The sequence below is a fragment of the Mastigoproctus giganteus genome, chromosome 10 (assembly GCF_048544385.1).
Source record: "Mastigoproctus giganteus isolate SK-2022 chromosome 10, ASM4854438v1, whole genome shotgun sequence".
NCBI classification, from domain to species: domain Eukaryota; kingdom Metazoa; phylum Arthropoda; class Arachnida; order Uropygi; family Thelyphonidae; genus Mastigoproctus; species Mastigoproctus giganteus.
Window position 1 is genome coordinate 16,538,211 of NC_143584.1, and position 21,600 is coordinate 16,559,810.

The 21,600-nt window shown below is 35.6% G+C and overlaps 1 protein-coding gene across 1 annotated transcript in view; it reads right to left on the reverse strand.

Annotated features, from left to right (window-relative positions):
- The window catches only part of Nup44A (nuclear pore complex protein Nup44A), an 83,516-nt gene that overhangs the window by 27,570 nt on the left and 34,346 nt on the right, over window positions 1–21,600 (reverse strand). Inside the window, exons 5-7 of the mRNA XM_090383897.1 lie at window positions 18,459–18,711; window positions 5,751–5,981; window positions 5,128–5,212 (exon numbers count right to left, since the gene is read on the reverse strand). Coding sequence (XP_090240023.1) covers window positions 5,128–5,212; window positions 5,751–5,981; window positions 18,459–18,711 — 569 coding nt within the window. The remainder of the gene's footprint in view (window positions 1–5,127; window positions 5,213–5,750; window positions 5,982–18,458; window positions 18,712–21,600) is intronic.

Here is a 21,600-nt window from a genome sequence, read left to right on the forward strand (position 1 = left end):
CCATGGAATATTGTTCCCACATCTGGGGTGGTGCCCCCAAAACCTCTCTCAGGCTTCTTGATTCCATTCAGAAGAAGGCAGTTAGGTTAATTAATGATTCTTCTCTAATAGAGTCTCTCCACTCGCTGTCTCATAGACGTACTGTTTCTGCTGCATGCCTCTTCTACAGATACTTCCATGGGCACTGTTCTTCTCAATAGGCTTCTATAATTCCCGCTCTCTCTTTCAAAACAGTCTGAACACATGCTACCACCAGCCAACATCCACTTACAGCCCAACTTTTCATCTTCCTCGTTTATTCATTCAACTGCCGTTTTCTGGAACAACCTTCCTTCATACGTATTTCCTAAAAATTAGTCTACAGAAGTTCAAGTTCAATCTCAACAAATATCTTCTTTTGTTTTCTCAACCTCCAACCCAAGCATAGTAGTAAGTACTATAGGTTCTAATACCTCTCGTGTTTGGAGTTTACATAAAAAAAAAAAAAAAAACATGCATAAGTACATTTCCTTTCAATAGCCACCAAACCTCAGTTTGCATTAAAGAAAAATGATCAGACTCCAGTTCCTGGCATAATTTTCCGAAATACTTTTTTTTTTTGTGGTCTAGTTTTGATATAATTGACCATATTAGCTGCTTGATCAAGTACAAATTTTAAATCGGGTACAACTGTCTTCACTACTAGAACTTGTCTGGTTATAAAACAGTGTGTTGTAATAATATTTGAATTGTGTCGTTTTACTAAGTTTTCAAATCCTTTTAGTGCTCCTGTCATCGCATGAGCACCATTGGTACAAATGCCAACAGACGACTCCCATAATATGCCACACTTTTGTAAATAATTATCCATTACTTAGAAAATATCTGGGGCAGTTGTTCTTTCAGTGAGTTCTTTAAAACAAAAAAAAAAAAAAGAAGATTAATAATTGTGTCGTTTTCGATAAACCTGACAAATGCTATTAATTGGGTATTTCCGCTAATATCTGTAGAATTTTTTGCAATGCAAACAGTTGCCCAAAATTATTAAATATGTTGAACAACTTGTTCTTCAATATCATCGGACCTTTCTTTTATTCCCCTGCCTGATTGAGCTGTTCGAAAATGGTACTGTCATTATTATTATTTTTTTTTTTTCAGCTTCCTCTCCCAAAATACTTTTCATGATCACCCTACATGCTGGTAAAATTCAGACTTTCTGCAATCAGGTGAGTTTTTTTTTTTTTTTTGCCACCAGAAATCAATGGAGAAGTTCTGCTACCAAGTAACTGGCTTCTTGTGCTTTATCAGATATTTTAGTCATATTATAAAATTCTGTACCTTGTTTTCTAGTAGAGGCCAGCAGTCTTAAAATACTCCACAGTTATGGACAATAAATTCTCGTGTTTTGTGGAAAAATGATGCTGCAATTTACTCAGCACCATTGATTCATTCAACAATTTTAAACCACACACCACACATAAAGGTTGAGGACAATCTTGGGCACCAGTATAAGAAAATCCCATTGCCAAATAATTTACGACAATGTTTTCTTCTTTTTTGACATACGTGTCCTTGTTTTTGTAATTTTCTCTAAGCTCGTTGTTATCAAGTTGCCTCTTCTGATTTTCTTTCACTAAATATTTATCCATCGTTAATAATTTCTAAAAATTTAAAGTTACTTCTAGAATTACTAATACAGTTAATTGAAAACACCTGTTCTATACAAATTAACTAAATATGAAGTTTTAGAGATCAAAACACAAAAAAGTATTTTTAAAACACAAAGGAAATTTCTTATTATACTGCTTACAAGTTGCACTTAGGTTGGTTGATTGATTGGGGATTTATTTGGCGCATCAGCATCTGTGGCCATTGTGCACCACAAGTTTCACTTAATTCGTAATCCTATGCTTTACACACATATATACAACTGCAAAATGCACTGCAGGGTGCCTGGGAGAGACTCTCAAGTGATAAGTATAGCTGAATAAAGGTAAACAATTTTCTATTTTGGTTCCTAGAAAATTTACAATTTTCTAGGAACCAAAAGGTGAATAAAAGTGAACAGATCTAGTACTAAGAATCAAAAGGTGAATAAAGGTGAACAGATCTAGTACTAGGAATTAAATGTGACATCACATTGACTGCTGGAAGGAACTTGGATTGGCGCAGTATAAATAAATGAATTTTTTATTTGAATTAATTTATTTTTTTACATTTTCCGCAGCACACAGGTTGAGAAACACTGGTTTAAATAATATTAGAAGATTTTTTTTTTTAATGAGATCCGTAAATATAAATTCACTGCAATACAAACACGATTTAATAACATAATTGTATCACATAGTACATAACATAATTTAGAATACTGTAGTTTATACGGCCATCAAATTAGTGTAGCTTTTTTACTTTTGTATCTTTAGGTTTCTTGTGTTGCAAATTTAGACTAAAATCTTGCCTGAGAACTAGAGTAGCAAAACAAAGAGCTCAAAGTAATGAGAAAACTTTGGCTCAGAGGAAAAATTCTCTTGGCAGTTCTCCAATAAATCAGGACTATATTATGTGTGTGTGTCACTTGTTCTCTTTTTGGTGAAGCAACCTTTAGCACAACATGTTACAGCAATAGGGGATGTTTCTGTGTTTGTTGCAAATAGCATGAGGAGGTTAAGCATATTCAGTTTTTTGATAGGCATGTATGAGTGCTTAAAGAATAGAGTTGATGTCCTTGAAGAAAATTGCAGAGATAGAGCCTTGGTATCTCATAGGAAGTAGCTATAGATGACAACTTGATTGTCAGAAAAATCTACTGTGCAAAAAGGTGGAATATGACTAAGGTATGTCTGCCATGAGCTAAAGTGATGACACTGTAGAGCAGCTATCATCTTTTAAAGATATGTCCATCATATACAACAGTATCACACACATAAGATAATATTGATGTATATGTTGGTACTAATATTAAGAGTAGAAGATCTGAGGAGTTAACACAATAGGAGGGAGTATGTGATGGGAGCCTTGTCAATCAATTTAGCCCTGGAGAGACTGTGCAAGGTTCATGGAATAAAACTTTTCTCAGGGTGGTCTGTGCTTATTAACAGGAGAGATAGTTTTTACAGGGATGGAATACACTTAAACAGAAGAAGTGCATTAATACTTGCTAACACTATCTAGGCAGTGTTAGGTGGGCTGGAAAACTTCTAGTTGGGGGGGGGAGGATAAACAGACTAACAGAAGTTGTAGACAGAGGGGTAAGGCTCCTTGCACTCTTCTACTGGAACATGCAGCATCCTGAAAAGCAAGATGGCAGAGATTTCAAGGCCTTTCGCAGATGTCATGGAATAAGTGAATACACAGGCTGTCTTAGGATTACTAAAAATGGGTACAAGTATATTTGTGTGTATACTAATGGCAGGAGTAAAAGAAGTAAAAGTTTCATCAAGGAATTGAGAAAATATGAAAACTTTGTATATAAGTGCATTTAAATATTACTTTATTCTTATTTTTATTTCACTGCCAAACCAAAAACCAAATAAGAATTTAATTTTCTGTTTTTTTTTAACCTGGTAAAAAAAATAAAAATCATGGTTACTCATTTTTAATTTTACAAACTGTACCTACCATTACTCAGAAACACAAGAGATGGCAACACCCACTGGAAGATTTTTACACAAAGAGACTAACTGGACAAGTTATTTGAAGAACAGCTGAAACTTTTAAAAATGAAATGTATGCACTCCTGTGAACCCACACATGAAAAATATAAATATAAGATGTATGATTAAAAAAATCTGGGAACTGGCTTTGTATCTTGAAATTGTGGCATAGCAATTCGTGACTTGTCACAATATGTTTTAGTAATCCACCTAGACATAGTATAGTAACATACGAATCACCCATTTATCTGCAATCAGTCTGAATTAGCACCCATTGAATAGAATGTGCTTTATGTATTTCAACACTTTTAAAATGAGTGATTTTCCTGAACAGAAAATTTGCATCAAATTTTGTTTCAAATTAGTGAAGACGATGAAGAGTGCAAAGAAACCCATGAAATGTTAAAAATAGCTTTAAAGGAGATGTTACATGTCATCAGAAGACGTTTCGGTGGTTTTTCAAAGTTCAGAGAAGGCTGCTTGTCCATCAGCGATAATTTTTGCTATGACCACCCTTGAACTTCAAAAATAAACGATTCAGTTACTCATGATCTGATCAGAATGATCGATGTTTAACTATCCACAAAGTTGCTAGCAAAACTGGTATTTCTTATTGGATGTATCAATTTTAGCACAAGGTTTGGAAATGCAATGCATCTAAGTCAAGTTGGTCTTGCATTTTCACTGATAATGTTAAAGAGCAGCTAGCCTTTGAATGTCAGGATCTTTGCCAACATGGTGCTGTTGGTGAAGATCACTCTGTTTCTTCCATCATTAATGGTGATGAATTGTGGATGTATGGCTATGACCTGGAAACAATGCTCAGTCCTCTCAAGGGAAAACTGTCTTCTCCAAAACCCAAAAAGAGCAAGACAATCTCAATCATATGTGAAGATCACACTTATCACACGTTTTGAATCAAAGGGCACTGTTTATGAATTTGTCCCACATGGTCAAACACTGAACCAGAAATGCTAAAAAACAGTTCTACAATGATTGCACAATACCATTCAAATAAAACAGCCAGAAAAGTGGGCTTAAGGGCATTTGCATCATGGCAACACCCTGCACACTCAATGCTTCCATTCAAGAATTTCTTGCAAAGCATTCCATCATTGTGGTCACCCATCTGCCATACTCACTGGATTTAGCTATCTGCAATTTTCTGTTTCCCAATTTTAAAGCTCCCCCAATTGAAAAGTCGCAAATTTTTAATGACTGAGGAAATTATTCAGAATGCAAAAGGAACTATTAACAATTTAAAAGAAGCCTAACCGAAATGTTTTTAGAAGTTGTAGAAGTGTTGCAACCATTGTATACCATGTCAAGGAAACTATTTTGAAAGAGATTGATCCGAATAAAGTGTAAGCTTCATAATTTCCTAAATATTAATTCAGTCCCCAAAATTTTTAATAATACCTCACATGTATGCATTCCTGAATAGGTTAACGAAATCACTATATATATAACATATACTACTGGAATAAATTACTACCTGAGAATTATGATGGTCAAATTGAGCAGCATGTCTCATTTCAAACTTGGGAAGACTTCCCTGAACTCCTGATGCTTGTTGATCTCTAAAATATTAAAAATCTTGCTATTTCATCTTAACTAAATGAAAGCTTTACAATTTCCGCACAAATTAAAATTTAAAAAAGAATTTAATTAACATGCGAATGAGAAGAATTACCTCAATAAATTACTTGTAGAATGCTTGGATGCAGATACTCTCTATTATCCAAATGAATTTAAAAAAATAACTTAAATGTATTCTTAAACCCGAAGAAAAAAAATATTTTCTTATTGATGCTAATATCTTCTTTCACTCGTAGGTATTGGTTGGTGGTTTAATGAATTTTGGGGCCAGGTTTGAAGCTGTTAAACCATTGATACCAAGTATGTTGGATCATCAATTTTTTTTCCTTCGGGTGTAAGAATACATTTAAGTTATTCTTTAAAATTCATTATTGAAGTAATTCCTCTCATTCACTTGTTAATTGATTTATAGTGTAGAACATATTGAGCCTTGCTGCTCTTGTATTTATTAATTTTAAAAAATAGTAAAATACATATAAAACTTTAAGCACTAACAGCAGGAAAAAGGGCAATGCTTACTGGACTGGCTTGAACATGATAATCTGCACATCTTTAGATGCAACAGCCAGGAGGTGGTATGATCTGCCTACATTGGGTGCAAATGCTATATCATGAACAGGATCACTTACTGGTACAGTTTCAACTCGATGCCATCGCCTAGTGTTTTCATTACATTCATAGATCATAACTTTATCACCAGAAGATGGATTAGAGTCATCACTTCCTATGGCTAACATGGGAGGTTGTACTCTGAAATCAGAAAACAAGAGGTGAGCATTACAAATTACTTGTTTTAAAAAGAATTACAAAACAATTATTTTATGCACTATACAGGTTGAATTTTAAGAACCACTAACAGAATATACATTTTTTTATATTCTGTTATAAATAGTTTTATAAAATTATTTGAATAAATTAATTGCAGTGAGCTGCAACTAATTTATTCAAATAATTCTACTGCTAACACGTAGTGGGAGGGGGAGAATTCCAAGCCTGAGATCCTGACTCTAGAGTAATCTAACACTAATACTAAGTCTGACATTTCCAGGTTTTCTTTTAGCTCCTCTTGGGTACCATTCTGTTATTTTTTTTTAGTCCACATTAATCATATTCATATATTAACTGAGCCATTCTTGGATGTATAGTGGTCTACCTTTCAGTTTTGCATTTACAAACACATATATCTCATTTGAAAAGTCCTAAGAAATCGAGCTGATAACCAAAAATGAATTATTTTTTGATTAAGACACACCATAATTAAATACAGGCAACCCCTGTATATCACAGTGTACTCACGTGGGATTTACTTAAAGATTTAATTACCATCAGGGGTAAAGAAAAGGGTTTTTGCTTCCGTAAAGGCGAGTACAGTGGTCTCCGACAGTTTTTAAATTCTGTACAGTAGGATCAACTGACGATGTTACCAACAGTAAATTCTAAGTGGGAAGCATTCAAGGAATTAATGGTAGAAGCTACTAAAAGTTTCATACCTATTAAGAAATATTGTTCAAGGTTTAGGCCTAAATGGTTGTCATGTGAACTAATGAGACTCGTAACAGAGAAGAAAAATGCATGGGATGCATATAAATTATCAAGCGACTCAGAAGCCTATGGCAGATATAAGTTAATCTGTAATCAGGTCACAAAGGAGGCTCGGCAGGCGAAGGCAGAGTACGAGAAATCCTTGGCAAAAGATGCTAAGAAAAAACAGCAAGGATTTCTTTACTTATATAAACTCTAAAAGGAAGGGGATGAATCTGATTGGTCCACTTGACATTGATGGTTCGACTGTTGATGATCCTGCTCAGATAGCAAACAAACTGAATGAGTATTTTGCATCTACATTCACACATGAGGAATTATTAAGGTTTGAAAATGGCAGAAGGTTATCAAATTGTAGCAAGATACTTAATGATTTTGTAATAACTGAGAGCAAAGTGGAAGAGAAATTGTTGAAGTTAAACGTAAGAAAAGCACCTGGGGTGGATGGGATCTATCCAGTTATATTAAAGGAGGCGGCAAAGCAACAAAGCAAACCCTTAGCCATAATTATGAGAGCATCCTTGGACTCAGGGGAGGTTCCCACGGACTGGAGATGTGCAAATGTATCCCCAATTCACAAAGGGGGATCAAAGGGTGACACGAGTAATTACAGACCAGTTAGTTTAACTTCTGTTCCGGGTAAAATAATGGAGTCGCTGGTTAAAGATGCACTGCAGGATCATCTAGACAAGACTGCAGCAATAATTCAGACACAGCATGGGTTTGTTAAGGGAAAGTCTTGTCTGACAAATTTGATAGGATATTATGATGTGGTTACAAAGGAACTGGATGCAAAAAATAATTTTGATATCATATATTTGGATTTCAGGAAAGCTTTTGACACTGTTGCGCATGGAAGACTATTGTACAAATTGGAGCAGAATGGTATTAAGGGTAAGTTGCTACAATGGATAAAAGGATGGTTAAGTGGGAGAAGACAGAGGGTGGTAATCAATGGGTGCTGCTCTTCTTGGACTAATGTTATTAGTGGAGTCCCACAGGGTTCGGTGTTAGGTTCACTGTTGTTTTGTATATTTATCAATGATATTGATGAAGGTATATCAGGCTTAATGTCGAAGTTTTCAGATGATACAAAGGTTGGCAGGGTTGTTAATGACAGTAATGGCAGTGTGCTACTGCAACAGGATCTAGATAATTTGGGCAGATGGGCTAAGAAGTGGCAACTGAAGTTTAACCTTGACAAATGCAAAGTACTGCATATGGGTAGAAGTAACCCCAGAGAAACGTACCAACTGTGTGGTACTACACTTAAGGTGGTAGAAAATGAAAAAGACCTGGGAGTAATTGTGCAGGCAGATATGAAGTTTTCTGAGCAATGCAGACAGGCTGCCAGGGCAGGTCATGGGGTTTTGTCAATGATATATAGGAATTTTGCTAGCAGGGAAAAGGAGGTGATTATCCCTCTGTATAAGGCAATGGTCAGGCCACGCCTTGAGTACTACGTACAGGTCTGGAGGCCTCATTTTAGGAAGGATGTAGATTTACTTGAGCGTGTACAGAGAAGGGCAACAAGATTGGTGAGGGGAATGAAGGGATCCTCTTAAGGCCTTGAATGGGTTCAGCACGCTGAATTCTGATGAGATCCTTCCACTTGTTCAGATTACGAACCTAAGGGGGCATAAATTCAAATTAAGAAAAGACAGATGTAGAATAGATGTGCGGAAATTTGCCTTTAGCCAGCGGGTGGTTAATTGCTGGAACAAACTTCCATCTGTCGTTGTGGAAGTTGATAGGCTGAATAAATTTAAGGAGGAACTGGACAGGCATTTGGAGGGAATGGTGTGATTTTTTTTTTTTTTTTTTTGGCTGATGCTGCATAAGCTCATACATTTGCTTTCTTGCATCACATGCCGCTACTACTACTTCTACTACAATGGTAATTATATAACATGATTAGAGAATTGCAGCAAACCTCGCATACCACATATTTGGGGGGGGGGGTTGTGTGTGGGGAAGCAGGGAAAATCCTGCTATTATGTTGGATGTAACTTGCTAGTCATTGTGCAAAAAAAGTTATTGGGAAATATCTGTGTTTTATTTTGTTGGGAAATCCCTGTGTTAGGATTTCTGTGCTATTGAACTTGTGCTTGTTTGAGACCATAAAAAATTGAACTTCGAAGCATGCATTTCATGACTTTTAAGATTTTTGTAAGGTTACTTTGGTTTTTATCTGATCATTTATAAATTTTTCCAGGTATGTATTACTAAACTTTGTTCTTAAAAACCGTATTTAAATAATTTCTTTGTTGTGAATTAAATTCTAGCCCTAAATTATATATGCCTAATAATTTAGCCTATATATATATATATATAGGCTAAATATATATATAGAGCCCCCCCCCCCCCCCAATATCCAATTTTTTTTTTTAGACCACTAAATTTAACTCTAAAGTCCAGCTACAGGACCAAAAGAAATAATCGGTCTATTTAGACCTTCAAAAATCTAATTTTATGCCAATCCACATAATGGTTTCCTTGCTGCCAGAGGTATGGTGTTTGAAGACAGAAGTCTTGAGCGCTCATTGTTGAGACCGCACGGACTGAACACTACGGTTCTGACAGTGGGGAAGATGTCCCACATGTTTTGCAAAATTGATATCGCCTTCCCCAAGAATTATTAGCGAGTTGGACTAGGAGAGTTGGAAAAGAAGCTTCCTATATCAAAAAGCTTCCTATAGTAAAGGTAAATATGAATCCCTGTTGATTCATAGTATATATATATATATATATAAAATATTAAGGATAAGGATCAATCAAATAATAATACTATCAGGGACTTAAGAAAACGCAAAAAAAAAAAAAATAAATAAATAATATTATCGCTTTTTACTGACAATCTAGATGACTTCAACTGGGGCCAACCACCCAGGCTGAAAGCAAAAAAAGACTTAAGTGACATAATAAGAGCAAAGTTAATATAAAATAAAAGCAAAGATAATATAAAATAAAATCAAGATGAGCAATCATAAATCCATGAAGGTAAAATTAAGAAAGATCAATGAAGTCAAGAAAACAGAAAAAGAAATATAACAGAAAAAGTAATTAATCTTAGGTAGTGTATACTTAACCTAAGCAAAACTTTTGTACATATAATTATATTAGTGACAAAAAAGAAAAGAAAGCTAAAATGACAGTAACTGTAACTAATATTTATGGGTCAATGCAGTTGCAAGCAATCATGCAAATTTTCTTTTTTGTCATTAATATAATTATAAATATATACAAAAGCTTTGCTTAGGTTAAGTATACACTACCTAAGATTGCTTTTTCTATTTTCTTGACTTCATTGATCTTTCTTAATTTTAGCTTCATGGATTTATGATTGCGCATCTTGATTTTATTTTATATTATCTTTGCTTTTATTTTATATTATCTTTGCTTTTATTTTATATTAACTTTGCTCTTATTATGTCACTTAAGTCGTTTTTTGCCTTTAGTCAGGGTGGTTGGCCCCAGTTGAAGTCATCTAGATTGTCAGTAAAAAGCGATAATATTATTTATATTATTTTATTTTTTGTGTTTTCTTAAGTCCCTGATAGTATTATTACTTGATTGATCCTTATCCTTAATATTTTATAGACATTATGAGTGTATTGCATGATTGCTTGCAACTGCATTGATCCATAAATATTAGTTACAGTTACTGTCATTTTAGCTTTCTTTTCTTTTTTGTCACTAATATAATTATATATATATATGTACACAGTCAAACTTCCCTATAACGAATTGGGTAAATCCAGCGAAAAAAAATTCGTTATAGAGAAATTTCGTTATACAGAGAATATCTTTTTTATTAGAAATTGTTATCTAATTAGAAAATGAAATGAATCTACATTTATTTTTAATGTATTTTATTTCAAAAACATACTTATTTAAATTAGGTTTACACAATTTTCGCCGGTAAGTACCACAAATTAAAAAAATCTGTAATTTTCGTTTGCACAGTACAATTAAAAAATTGTCTGATTCTCAAAGAAAACCTCACATTTGTTCAGAGCATTAAAAACATTATCAGAAACATTTTCACAAAACTGTAGACCCATACTAACCGTTAATCAAGCGTTAATCATTTCTTCGCGAGTTGGCTTTTCTATGGGTTGTTCTGATGCATCATCGTTAATTTCTTCGTGATCATGGTCGCGTCTAACACTGTTCAGCAGTATTTCATCTTCATTTGGATGTTCTGCTGTGATCTACATAAACATAACTATCCAGTGTTATTTCATTTTCGATGTTTCCAGACGATTCTAATAATATCCAAATATTTTTCAGTTGTGAAAGGTGCAGTTCATCTTGTTCGACTTCTGTATTCAATGCAAATCCCACTTTCGAAAAACAATTTTGAATAGTATATTCAGTGACATCCTTTGTCCAAACTTTTGCCAGTTCAGAGATGCAATCTCTAAGGTTAATTGTAACCTCCAAGTTTCTATTTTCTGATAACGCATTGACAATCTTCATTATTATTCTCTTTCGATAATGAAATTTAAAATTTTTAATAATGCCTTGGTCCATTGGCTCGAGTTTTGACATTACGTTTGGTGGTAAAAACAACTTCGGACTTTTAAGTTTGGCAGAAATACTGGCAGGATCTGTCGGACAGTTGTCAGTTACCAACACGATTTTCCTTTTTTCTTTTGTTATACGCTTGTCTAGTTTTAATATCCATTCTTCAAAAATATCACTTGTCATCCATGCTTTTTTATTAAAAGGTGTAGTCGAACTTCCAAAGATTTTGTGTCTCTAAAACATCTTGGGTTTTTTGATATTCCGATGACTAAAAGTCTTAATTTTTCACTTCCTGTCATATTTGCTCCAACTAGCACAGTGATTCTTTCTTTGCTTTGTTTTCCGCCAAAACATTTATCATCCTTAAAAGCAAGCGTTTTATTCAGTAAACATTTAAAGAATTAACCCGATTTCGTCAGCATTAAAAACATCCTTACACTCATATTCTTCCAAAATCTTCTTTAAGGTATTGTTCCTCCAACTGTTGCAATCTTCTTCGCTTACATTAACACTTTCTCCACAAATAACCTTTTCCACAATTCTGTGGCGCTTCTTAAATTTATCTAGCCACCCAGTGCTTGCATTAAATTCTGTATGTCCAAGGGACTGTGCAAATTTCAGAGCTTGTTGCTTAATTATTAGGCCCGATATTGGGATATTCTTTTCACGTATCATTTGCACACATTTTAGAACAACTTTATCAACATCTTCGTATATACACAACTTAATTCGCTTCTTGTCTGCTTCTCCTTCACAATTGCATTTAAAATTGATTCTCGATTTTTTTTTAAATCATAGATAAACTGCTTGCAGATATGCCATATTTCTCCGCAATATTTGTTTTCTTAAAACACTGGTCAATATCATAACAATCTTTGCTTTATCATTAATACTTAAACACTTTCTCTTCAACATTGTTTTCGCAATTGTAAAAATTACTGGACTGCAGCTCTTGCCGATACATACACCGCAAACTTTGCTGCGCTGGCCATATAGTGAATTGTTAGTACTGTACCGCCTACTCAATGACGTCCGCTTGCCAATTCAACAGTATCACTCCTTTAGAAGAAATATACGACTTTGTGAATTTCTTTTATTCTGCTTTCATTCATATATACAAGAAAGAAAATTTATGATTAATGTATGCTGTATGTTACTTTTCAGAAAAAAAAAAAAAAACATACAAGAGCATATAGCCTATGTGATTGATGATGAACGGAAAAAAAAAAAATCATGAAAACCATCTACTGGGAGTCCAGTTAGACGAGAATGGACATATCATATAATGATTGACATGAAGGTCACGTGGTACAATTGAGGTGAGAAGCGAATGTCACTCAGTAGGCGTTACTAAAAACCGACTATGGTAGCATTCTGTGTTGCTGTCGCAGCAAGCTAAAGGTTTACCGCAGCGAATTTCGCTTTCCCCTGAGCCAACATCAATTTACAAATCTACCCTATTTATTGTAAGGTTTACAACCGCTTTTAAGAAAACCCGTTTGGTTTAATAACTGTAACAAAAATGAAACAAAGACCCTCCTACGGGCCACAAGTGTTCACTAAAAGGATGATTATTTAATTCCAGATGCTAATGCGCAATTTCGTAAGGAAGGAGGCAGTATATTTGAGCGTCTGTTTAGCAGTAAATGCTTGAAAACCTTCAAAAATGCTTTTATTAATTTTTTTAAAAATTCGTTATAGAGAGACTAACACTTCGTTATATGGGGTTAATTTTACATGTAATTTCGTTTCAAGATGCAATGTTTCGTGAAAAAATTCGTAATATAGAGAAATTCGTTAAATAGAAGTTCCACTCTATATATACATGTATGTACTGAGTGATCACTGAATTATGACCACCTACCTAATACTTCTTAGGTTTTTCTTTTGCCCTCAGTACAGCAACTATTCGACGTGGCATTGATTCAACAAGATGTCGGAAACGTTTGGGAGGTAGGGCCAACCAAGCTGTGTGTAATGCAGGTATGGAGGTGATTGGTGTATCCAGATGCCTGATATGCCTTTCCATAATGTTCCCCAAGTGTTCTATGGGATTGATACCGGGGTAGTTCGGAGGCCAATTAATATGCTGGAAGTCAGAACTGTGTTCCTCAAACCTTTCCTGCACATCGAGTGCCCGATGGCTCTACACGTTGTCACCATTCGGGAAAAAATGTAACATATCGGGGTGTACACAGTCAGCAAGCAGTTGACGATAGCAGAGACCACTGAAACGTTGTTCCACATGCACCAGGGTCCAAGTTCCTGCCAGTGAAACATGTCCCATACCATAACAACCACCTCCACCAGCCTGCACTTTGGATACCATGCATGATGGATCAAGAGCCTCGTGCTGTTGACGCAAAATCCGTACACGACCATCCACGGTGTGGAGTAAATAACGTGACTCATCTAACCAGCACACCTTCTTCCAGTCTTCTAATGTCCAACTTGCATGCTGTTTGCACCAGCCGAGTCTTTTATGCCGATGAACCTTGGTTTGGGGAAGATGCCGTAGGGGTTGCCTGTTAGTATAGCCCATTTGTGCGAGCGTGCAACGCATGGTCATGCCAGATATCATTCCTGGTTGGCCCATGTTGTATTGGGTAGTCAACTCTTCAACAGTGCTGCGCCTGTTTGCCTGTGCAAGTTGTCGGACCCGCGCTCACCTCTAACATCAACCTTTCACTGACCTTTGCAATTTTCCCGCCGATCCTGGTATACTAAAAATGGCGGCTCTCGAACACCCCACCAGTTTGGCCATTTGGGAAATTGAGGCACCAGCTTGTCGAGCTCTCACAATCTGTCCTTTATCAAAGTCCGATAAATCCTTCCTTTTACGCATCAAGCTCGGAATTTTACTACCTACTGAACCACTAACACCTTATCTATGCTACGTAGGTCGACTAACTGTGCACTCTTACCTCACATAGACCATAATGAAAAATGAACAGAAAATTAGAACTGCTGTTGCAGGATCTTTCATTTCCACAAATATGACAGCTCTTTCCTGAATGCCAGTAATTAAGAAAATTGAAAAAGCACTCGGTATTTGGATTGACGATAGCAGTAAAAAAAGGATACCATTAGACGGCAATGTAGTTAAACAAAAGGCACTAAAAATTTATAACCATTTAAAAGAAAATCTTCTGTTAACCCGGAATTTGTTGCCAGTAAAGGTTGGCTTCAGCAATTTAAAAACTGTTTTTTATTACATAACATAAGAATTCAAGGAGAAAGCGCATCGGCTGCAAATGAAGCTGCCAAGAAGTATGTAGAGGAATTTCAAAAAAATATTGAAGAGCTTGGATACACACCACATCAAGTTTTCAATGCTGATGAGACGGGTCTTTGGTAAAAAAAAATGCCCAACTGAACATTCATTTCAAAAAAGAGAAACCTGCACAGGTTTTAAGGCATCAAAAGATCGTGTAACGTTACTTATGTGCAGTAACACATCAGATTATATGACAAAGCCTCTGCTAGTTTATAGATCCTCTTATCCTCGTACAATGAAATGTGTAAATAAAAATGTTACTGGTATACTGGAAAGAAAATAAAAAAGCTTTGGTATCTGCAGATTTATTTAAAGAATTGTTTCTAAATTGTTTTGTGCCAGCTGTGGAAAACTATTTAAAGCAGAAAAATCTAGATTTCAAAGTTTTATTACTTTTGGATAATACTCCAGAACACCCAAAAGATTTGTCATCCAAAAGTTGAAGTAATGTTCCTACCATCTAATACAACTTCTATAATTCAGCCATTAGATCAAGGCATTATATCTACCATTAAAACTCATTACACCAGAAAATCGTTACAATGGATTTTGGAAAAAATTGATTACAAATCTATTGAAGTGATGGAGGCATGGAAACATTCTTCAATTGTGGACTGTATTGGAATCATAACTTTATTGCTCAAAGAAGTAAAATCAACACCATAAAATGCATGTTGGCAAAATGTATGACCAGTCAGTTCATTCAGGAAATATGGTTGAACTGGCAAAAAATGGAATTGGTGCAATAGCAGAACTTGCTAAGTCAGTAGGAGGAGAAAGTTTTGATGATATGACTGACTACTGATATCATTCAAGGATTACTGGTAGAAAAAGAGGCTGGCAAAGTGGATTTAATGAAAATGGCATTGGAGGTAAACCAAATCAATTCAGTGGATGATAGTGCAGATGAAAATTCTGAAGTTCCAAATTTTACACTAAAAGCATATGGGAAGGCATAAACTGCAATTAGAATCTTATATTTTGAATGCATATCCTTCGACTGAAAGGAGCACAAAGTTCAAAAGGGAACTTCAAAAATGCTTAGCTCCACACCATGCAATTTACAAAGATCTATCAAGCAAAAGCAAACAAACTCAGATTACTGATTTTTTAAACAGAGAGAGCAGAAGATGCACAAAATCTAGATGCCTCAAAAGAAAGTTAAAAAGGTGAAGATATTCTGCAACAAAGAAAACATTCTCATTTGATTGTGCTTAGCAGCGATGAAGAGGAAGAAAATTAAATGAACATACATTATCAGACACATATGTATCACAGTTTGTAAGACATTTGTTCAGTTATTATGATTTTTAATAAAAATTAAGTTCCCGATAGTTATTAAAAAAATGGTATATTTTTGTTAGCTTTTGGAATGTATCTCCCGTTAGTCCATTATAATATGGTTTTACCACATGAGATTTTGTAGGAACCTAACTACCCATTATACGAAGGTTACCTGCAATCACTTTCATAGCCAAGGTTGCACAATTCAGTCATTGTGACATGGAAATGGAAATACAATAAGCCTCCGCTATTTGCAGGGGTTATGTTCTTGAGAAATGCCGCGAATACTGAGTTATGGCTCCCATAGTAATAAAGGGGTTTCGTTCCAACGTATGAAATATATAAGAAAAACTAGTCTAAAATTTTGTCTATATATGTATTATATGTACCTTCATGATATGACTATGTACATAGTGGAATGCAAGCATATGGCATCGAAATGAAAATAAGAAACAATTTAATACTAAATGTAATATTTATTAGAAATTTCAATCAAATCTTTCAAACCAGAGCCTTTGCTAGCTAAAAAACTTATCAAGCCAGTGCTATCACCAGTTTCGCCTTTTCACGAATGATGAGTGAACTTAACGGAATTTTATTTTGAGTTCGGTCTTCTATCCACAGCTTTAAAGCTTTTTCCATTTTTTCTAATTTAACATCACAAGTTACAGCGCAAATTTTTGAAGCAATTAGTGCATTTTCACGGACACTACGGCGGATTTTTTCTTCCAATTTCTTGATTGATCGTACCGTTGACTCATTGATTTTATAATGTTTTGTCACTGAGGAGACACTTTCACCATTAGAAATTTTGTCTAATAATTCAATTTTATTCGCTAATGTCATCACCTTCTTTGATCCTTTCACATTTCCCTTGTTATTCGTAGCCATATTTTTGTACGGGTTAGAAAGAACTTGTCCACAATAATGTCACTTTCTTTCATTAACACACTCGAAAAAATCTGCTTTACACTGCAAAACGGTAGATTTATCACTTTTGTAAGCATATCAAGGATTACTGAACATACTGAACAAGGATTAGCGAAACACCTACGCTCGTGATTTTGTCACCCCTCTCCCCCACCCACTGAGCGCTGTTTTGACCAGGAAAGATAATTTTAGCCACGCCCATTTTTTTATGGTGGAAAATGTTCATGGCGCTTTAAAATACAGATACCGCGAATAGCGGGGGTTTACTGTATAACTAACCTTTACAAAATGCTGAGAATTCTGTGATCTACTTTTTAACTTGCATTCACTGCATATATGACATGATCACCACAGTAATGCAGCTAGGAGAAGTAGGGAAGCAAAATTCCACATCCTTGTGTAGATCTAATTCACTCTAACCCCCCCCCCTCCAATATTGTGTGACCAATCCTAATATGGCTAAGTGTCTTTTGGCTTTACAAGTGTGTGCTCATGGGCAGATTAACATATCGTAGGAGCAGAAAAACCCGACTAATTCCCAGAAGAGGGGGGCCCTGCTCGTTCCATCTGGGTTCAGCTAATTACAGCTCTGAATTAAGAGGCAAAGACTTTTTTCCAGTTGAACCCAGACCTCACCAAATGTGCTGCTGCAGGAAATGACGCATCACGCTGACCAAACTGTCACAGAGAATGGTGTGTGTGTGTGTGTGTGTGTGTGTGTGTGTGTGTGTGTGTACACCATAATTTGCCTTTTGCTGGTCTAGTGTGGGTTGGCAAATCGACCATATTTAGCAGTCACGGGCTTGAACCCCTATTATCTCCTCAAAGAGTGTGTGTGCTATTGCACTCTCGCTCCTGACTATATATAAATATATATATTTATGCTTTATTTCTATGGTATGATTTAGCAACAACCATGTATGTGTCTGTATAGGTTTAAATGCTCAAAGTAATTCTGTAATTCTGTGGTGACGGGCTCAAACCACGGTCTAATCAATAAGCGTGTGTTACGCACTGCTGCTCCTTCCCACCTGGCTACGGAGGTGCCACTGTTCATGTAATATCCTCCACCCACTTGCAGATAAAATTTACACAACCTAACAATCTTCTGGTATTTGTAACCAGACCATGACTGAGAAACTAAGGATCATATTCACATTACAAAATAAGCCACTGACAAAAGTTTCTGCATTTATTCATATTTTGTGACAATTCTTTTGCAGGTGTACTATGAAATAGATATAACTACTGTTCGTGTAATATCCTCCACGCATTTGCAGATGAAATTTACACAACCTAACAACCTTCTTGTTCAGCATAAAGTATTTGCTTTTCAACATTTACAGTTTATTAAAATCTCTCTCTACCAAGCATTTACCCATAACAGTCTCGGCATTTTACAGTCATATTTTTATGCCATGAATTTTAAGATAAAAATATATGCCATTTTGCATGTTTTTGTAATTTATGATTAATGTTTTAAACTGAGAAATGACTTTTGAATATATGCTTATAAGAATTTCTTTTCTTTGTTTTAGTTGAAGAATATGCTCCTAAAATTTATTCTGTGCAATTTAAAACACTTTACAAATAGAGCATATTAAAATTTAAAATATTTCAATTTACCTATACACCATAAAAACTGTATTAGTGTAATTTCTTACCTTGAAGAATTCCATGATATACAGCTTATACTTAATTTACATTGGATTTCTTGTTGCAAAGACCACTGACTCAAGTTCATAATATCTGGGGCTTCATAAATCCTAACTACTCCATCAGCTGAACAAGTAGCTAAAACAAGACCCAAATGTTTAGGAGCAAATTTAACATCAGTTACAGAAGTCCTGCTATCCACTAAACTAGTTCTCTTAACCCAATGGGATTGGCTGCGTTCTCCACTATTTCCATCTGGAACTAGGGAAGGAAAAAAATAGGAGTAATAAAGGGAGTGGAATTATATTTCAATACAAAAATAATTCGAAAATTATATGTATCTATGCAATCAGCTTCTGCCTCTGGAACATTCTGTACCTCCTATGACAGAGATTGACAGTGGATTTTCAAGGCTCAGGCTTATCCTCACATTAGAGATGACACTGTTATCCACAAATTAATGTAAATTGCTATTACTGTGTTAATATAAATAGAATCATCAAAAAAAGTTTAATCAGTTGTTGCTATTATTATTATTATTTATAACATGCATTAGCATTTAAGACCATATTGTGCTATGTGTATTATGTCCATACAAGTGTGTTTATGAATTGATCTGCACGTTGGTCCAGTGCGGGTGTTGGCAGATCGACCGTATTTAGCATGTTGTGTAAATTGAAAAACCTGGAATACAGCTCTGAATAGAGGAAAGTATTTTTTAATCTATTTATTTTAACACTGTGGTGGCAGAAGCTGTTTTGAGAGTTACAAACACAGAAATGAAATGCCTATAATTTTTGAATTACATTAAATTTGCATTTAAGAGTGACAAAGTTTTAATTACCATACATTTAGCATTAATTCTAATCACATGTAAAAAAAAAAAGGTAAACTGCAGCCATTATCAACCTACTGCAGGATGGAAGCTTCCTCAACACTTCATGTTGAGGGAAAGAGACCATAATCTGCCACGCTGGTCCAGTGCGGGTGTTGGCAGATCGACCGTATTTAGCAGTCAGGGGCTTGAACCCCGGTCTACTCAAGGAGCGTGTGCTACTGCACTCCCGCTCCTGACCACCTGGCTACGGAGGCCTGGTTATTAATTATATAGGACATGGAGAGAGATAGTCAAAAAAATAAATAAAGAAAGAAATTAAGAGAAAATTAAGGTAGCTATGAGGACTTAGTAACAAAATAATTAATCCACTGGCAGTCAATTGTAATAATATATAAAATATTACAACTTTGAAGGTCATTTTGACACCGTAAAATATGAGTTTTCTCAAATTTTAAATACTCATCAGATCACATCATCTGATTCCAGCTTATGAAATTGTGAACCATACCATGAAAAATTTTCAGGATGTAAGGACATCCTTCATGACTGTATGGGGATTCTCACTATCCCATCATACACATTCTGTTTATTGACAAACTGAAAATATGGAAGTATGCATAGTCAGTAAATTACACTCATGAATCAAAAGATTCTGACCACCCACCTAACAGCACATTTGGCTGCCTTTTTAAAGTGATAACCACTTGCACCAGGTGTGGCATCGACTCAAAGATCATAAAGGGTGTCCTCAGGTATCCTGGACCAGTTCGATGAAGGGTGTACCGCGGTTTGGAAACGGAGCAAGGTACTGGCAAATGCTGTGTTCCATCACAACCCACAAATGTTCAACAGGATTGAGGTCAGGGGGAGGATTTAGTAGCTAGGGGAGCACACAAAATACTTGGACACAATCCTCAAACCATTCCTGCACAATTCAGACCTTGTGAGATGGGCACTCTCTTGTAAAAGTCCAGCGCCACCTAGGTACACAGTCACCATATAGGGAAAAAGATGGTCTGAAACACTGCTGAAGTAGGATCTGGTGAAGAGGATGTGTTCAATGGGGATGAGAAGGACCCAGTGTGGTCCATGAAAACATCCCCCAAACCATGATATCACCACCGCCTGTTTTTGTCCAACTGTACAGTCTGGTTGTAGCTGTTCACCTGCTCTCATTTGAATATGCACCTACCAATCAGCATGATGGAGCTGTAACCTTGATTTATGAGACCAGGCAACTCTTTTCCAGTCACCCAATGTCCAGGAATAGTGCTCCCATTCACTTACTCTGCAGGTCTATACACAAGAGCATCTTTCTGGATGGTGTGCTTGGAAATGTTTTTCTGTGCACCCTGGTTGTAATTTGCCATTAATTGAGAGATTCTAAGCCATCTCTTGTCCTGGACAGCACACGACAGCAGTCATTCAGCTCCTAGGCTATACTCAAAAGAAGATAGTCAGGTTAATTAATGACCCATCTCTTGCAAACTCTGTCTGTCTCTGTCTCTCTCTCTCTCTCTCTCTCTCTCTCCGCTTCTCTCACAGATATTCAATTTCTGCTGAATGCTCTTTCTATAGATAATGTTCTTTTGAATTATTAATTAATTCCACCACTCTTCCAAACCAGTCTGACACATGCCTCAACAAAGCCATTTGACAGCCAAACAAGTCAACACTTATTTACTGTCTAACTACAAACTTACGGAACTAACTTTTCCTCATTTATCCATTTGAGTTCTGTTCTTTGGAACAACCTTCCTTTATATATAACTTCTGAAAATTATAATCTACAGAAAATTTCAAATTTAATATCAACAATTATCTTCTATCTTCTCAACCTATAAGGTACTAAGTAGAAACACGTTCTAATTCCCTGCTGTTTGAGATGTTACTACACCAAAGCCCTGAACTGGCACTAGTATCTGCTCCAAAAACTACACAATATCCCTGAAGTATTTCATTTACCTGCTCTAAATAAACAAGGTATGAATGTGGCTTATCTCTTAACTGACAATATAAACTTACCACTTAAATTTTCCCAAATACTCATAATTTCTGCATATACCCTATGTGAAAAGTACAGCATATCTACTTAGGTCTCTATGATCTCCCTTTTCATTAAAACAATGGCAACCTGACAGCCAATATCATATTGAACCAATTTATATGTCAAAGGAAAATCTTTTACATTGTCTTCAAAGATATCAGGCTCCTATGCCAGGAAAACATCTACATTTAACTCCTCCACCATCTTTAATATCAGTTGTAATGATACATTAAATGACCAATTGCACAAGAACAATAATGAAACA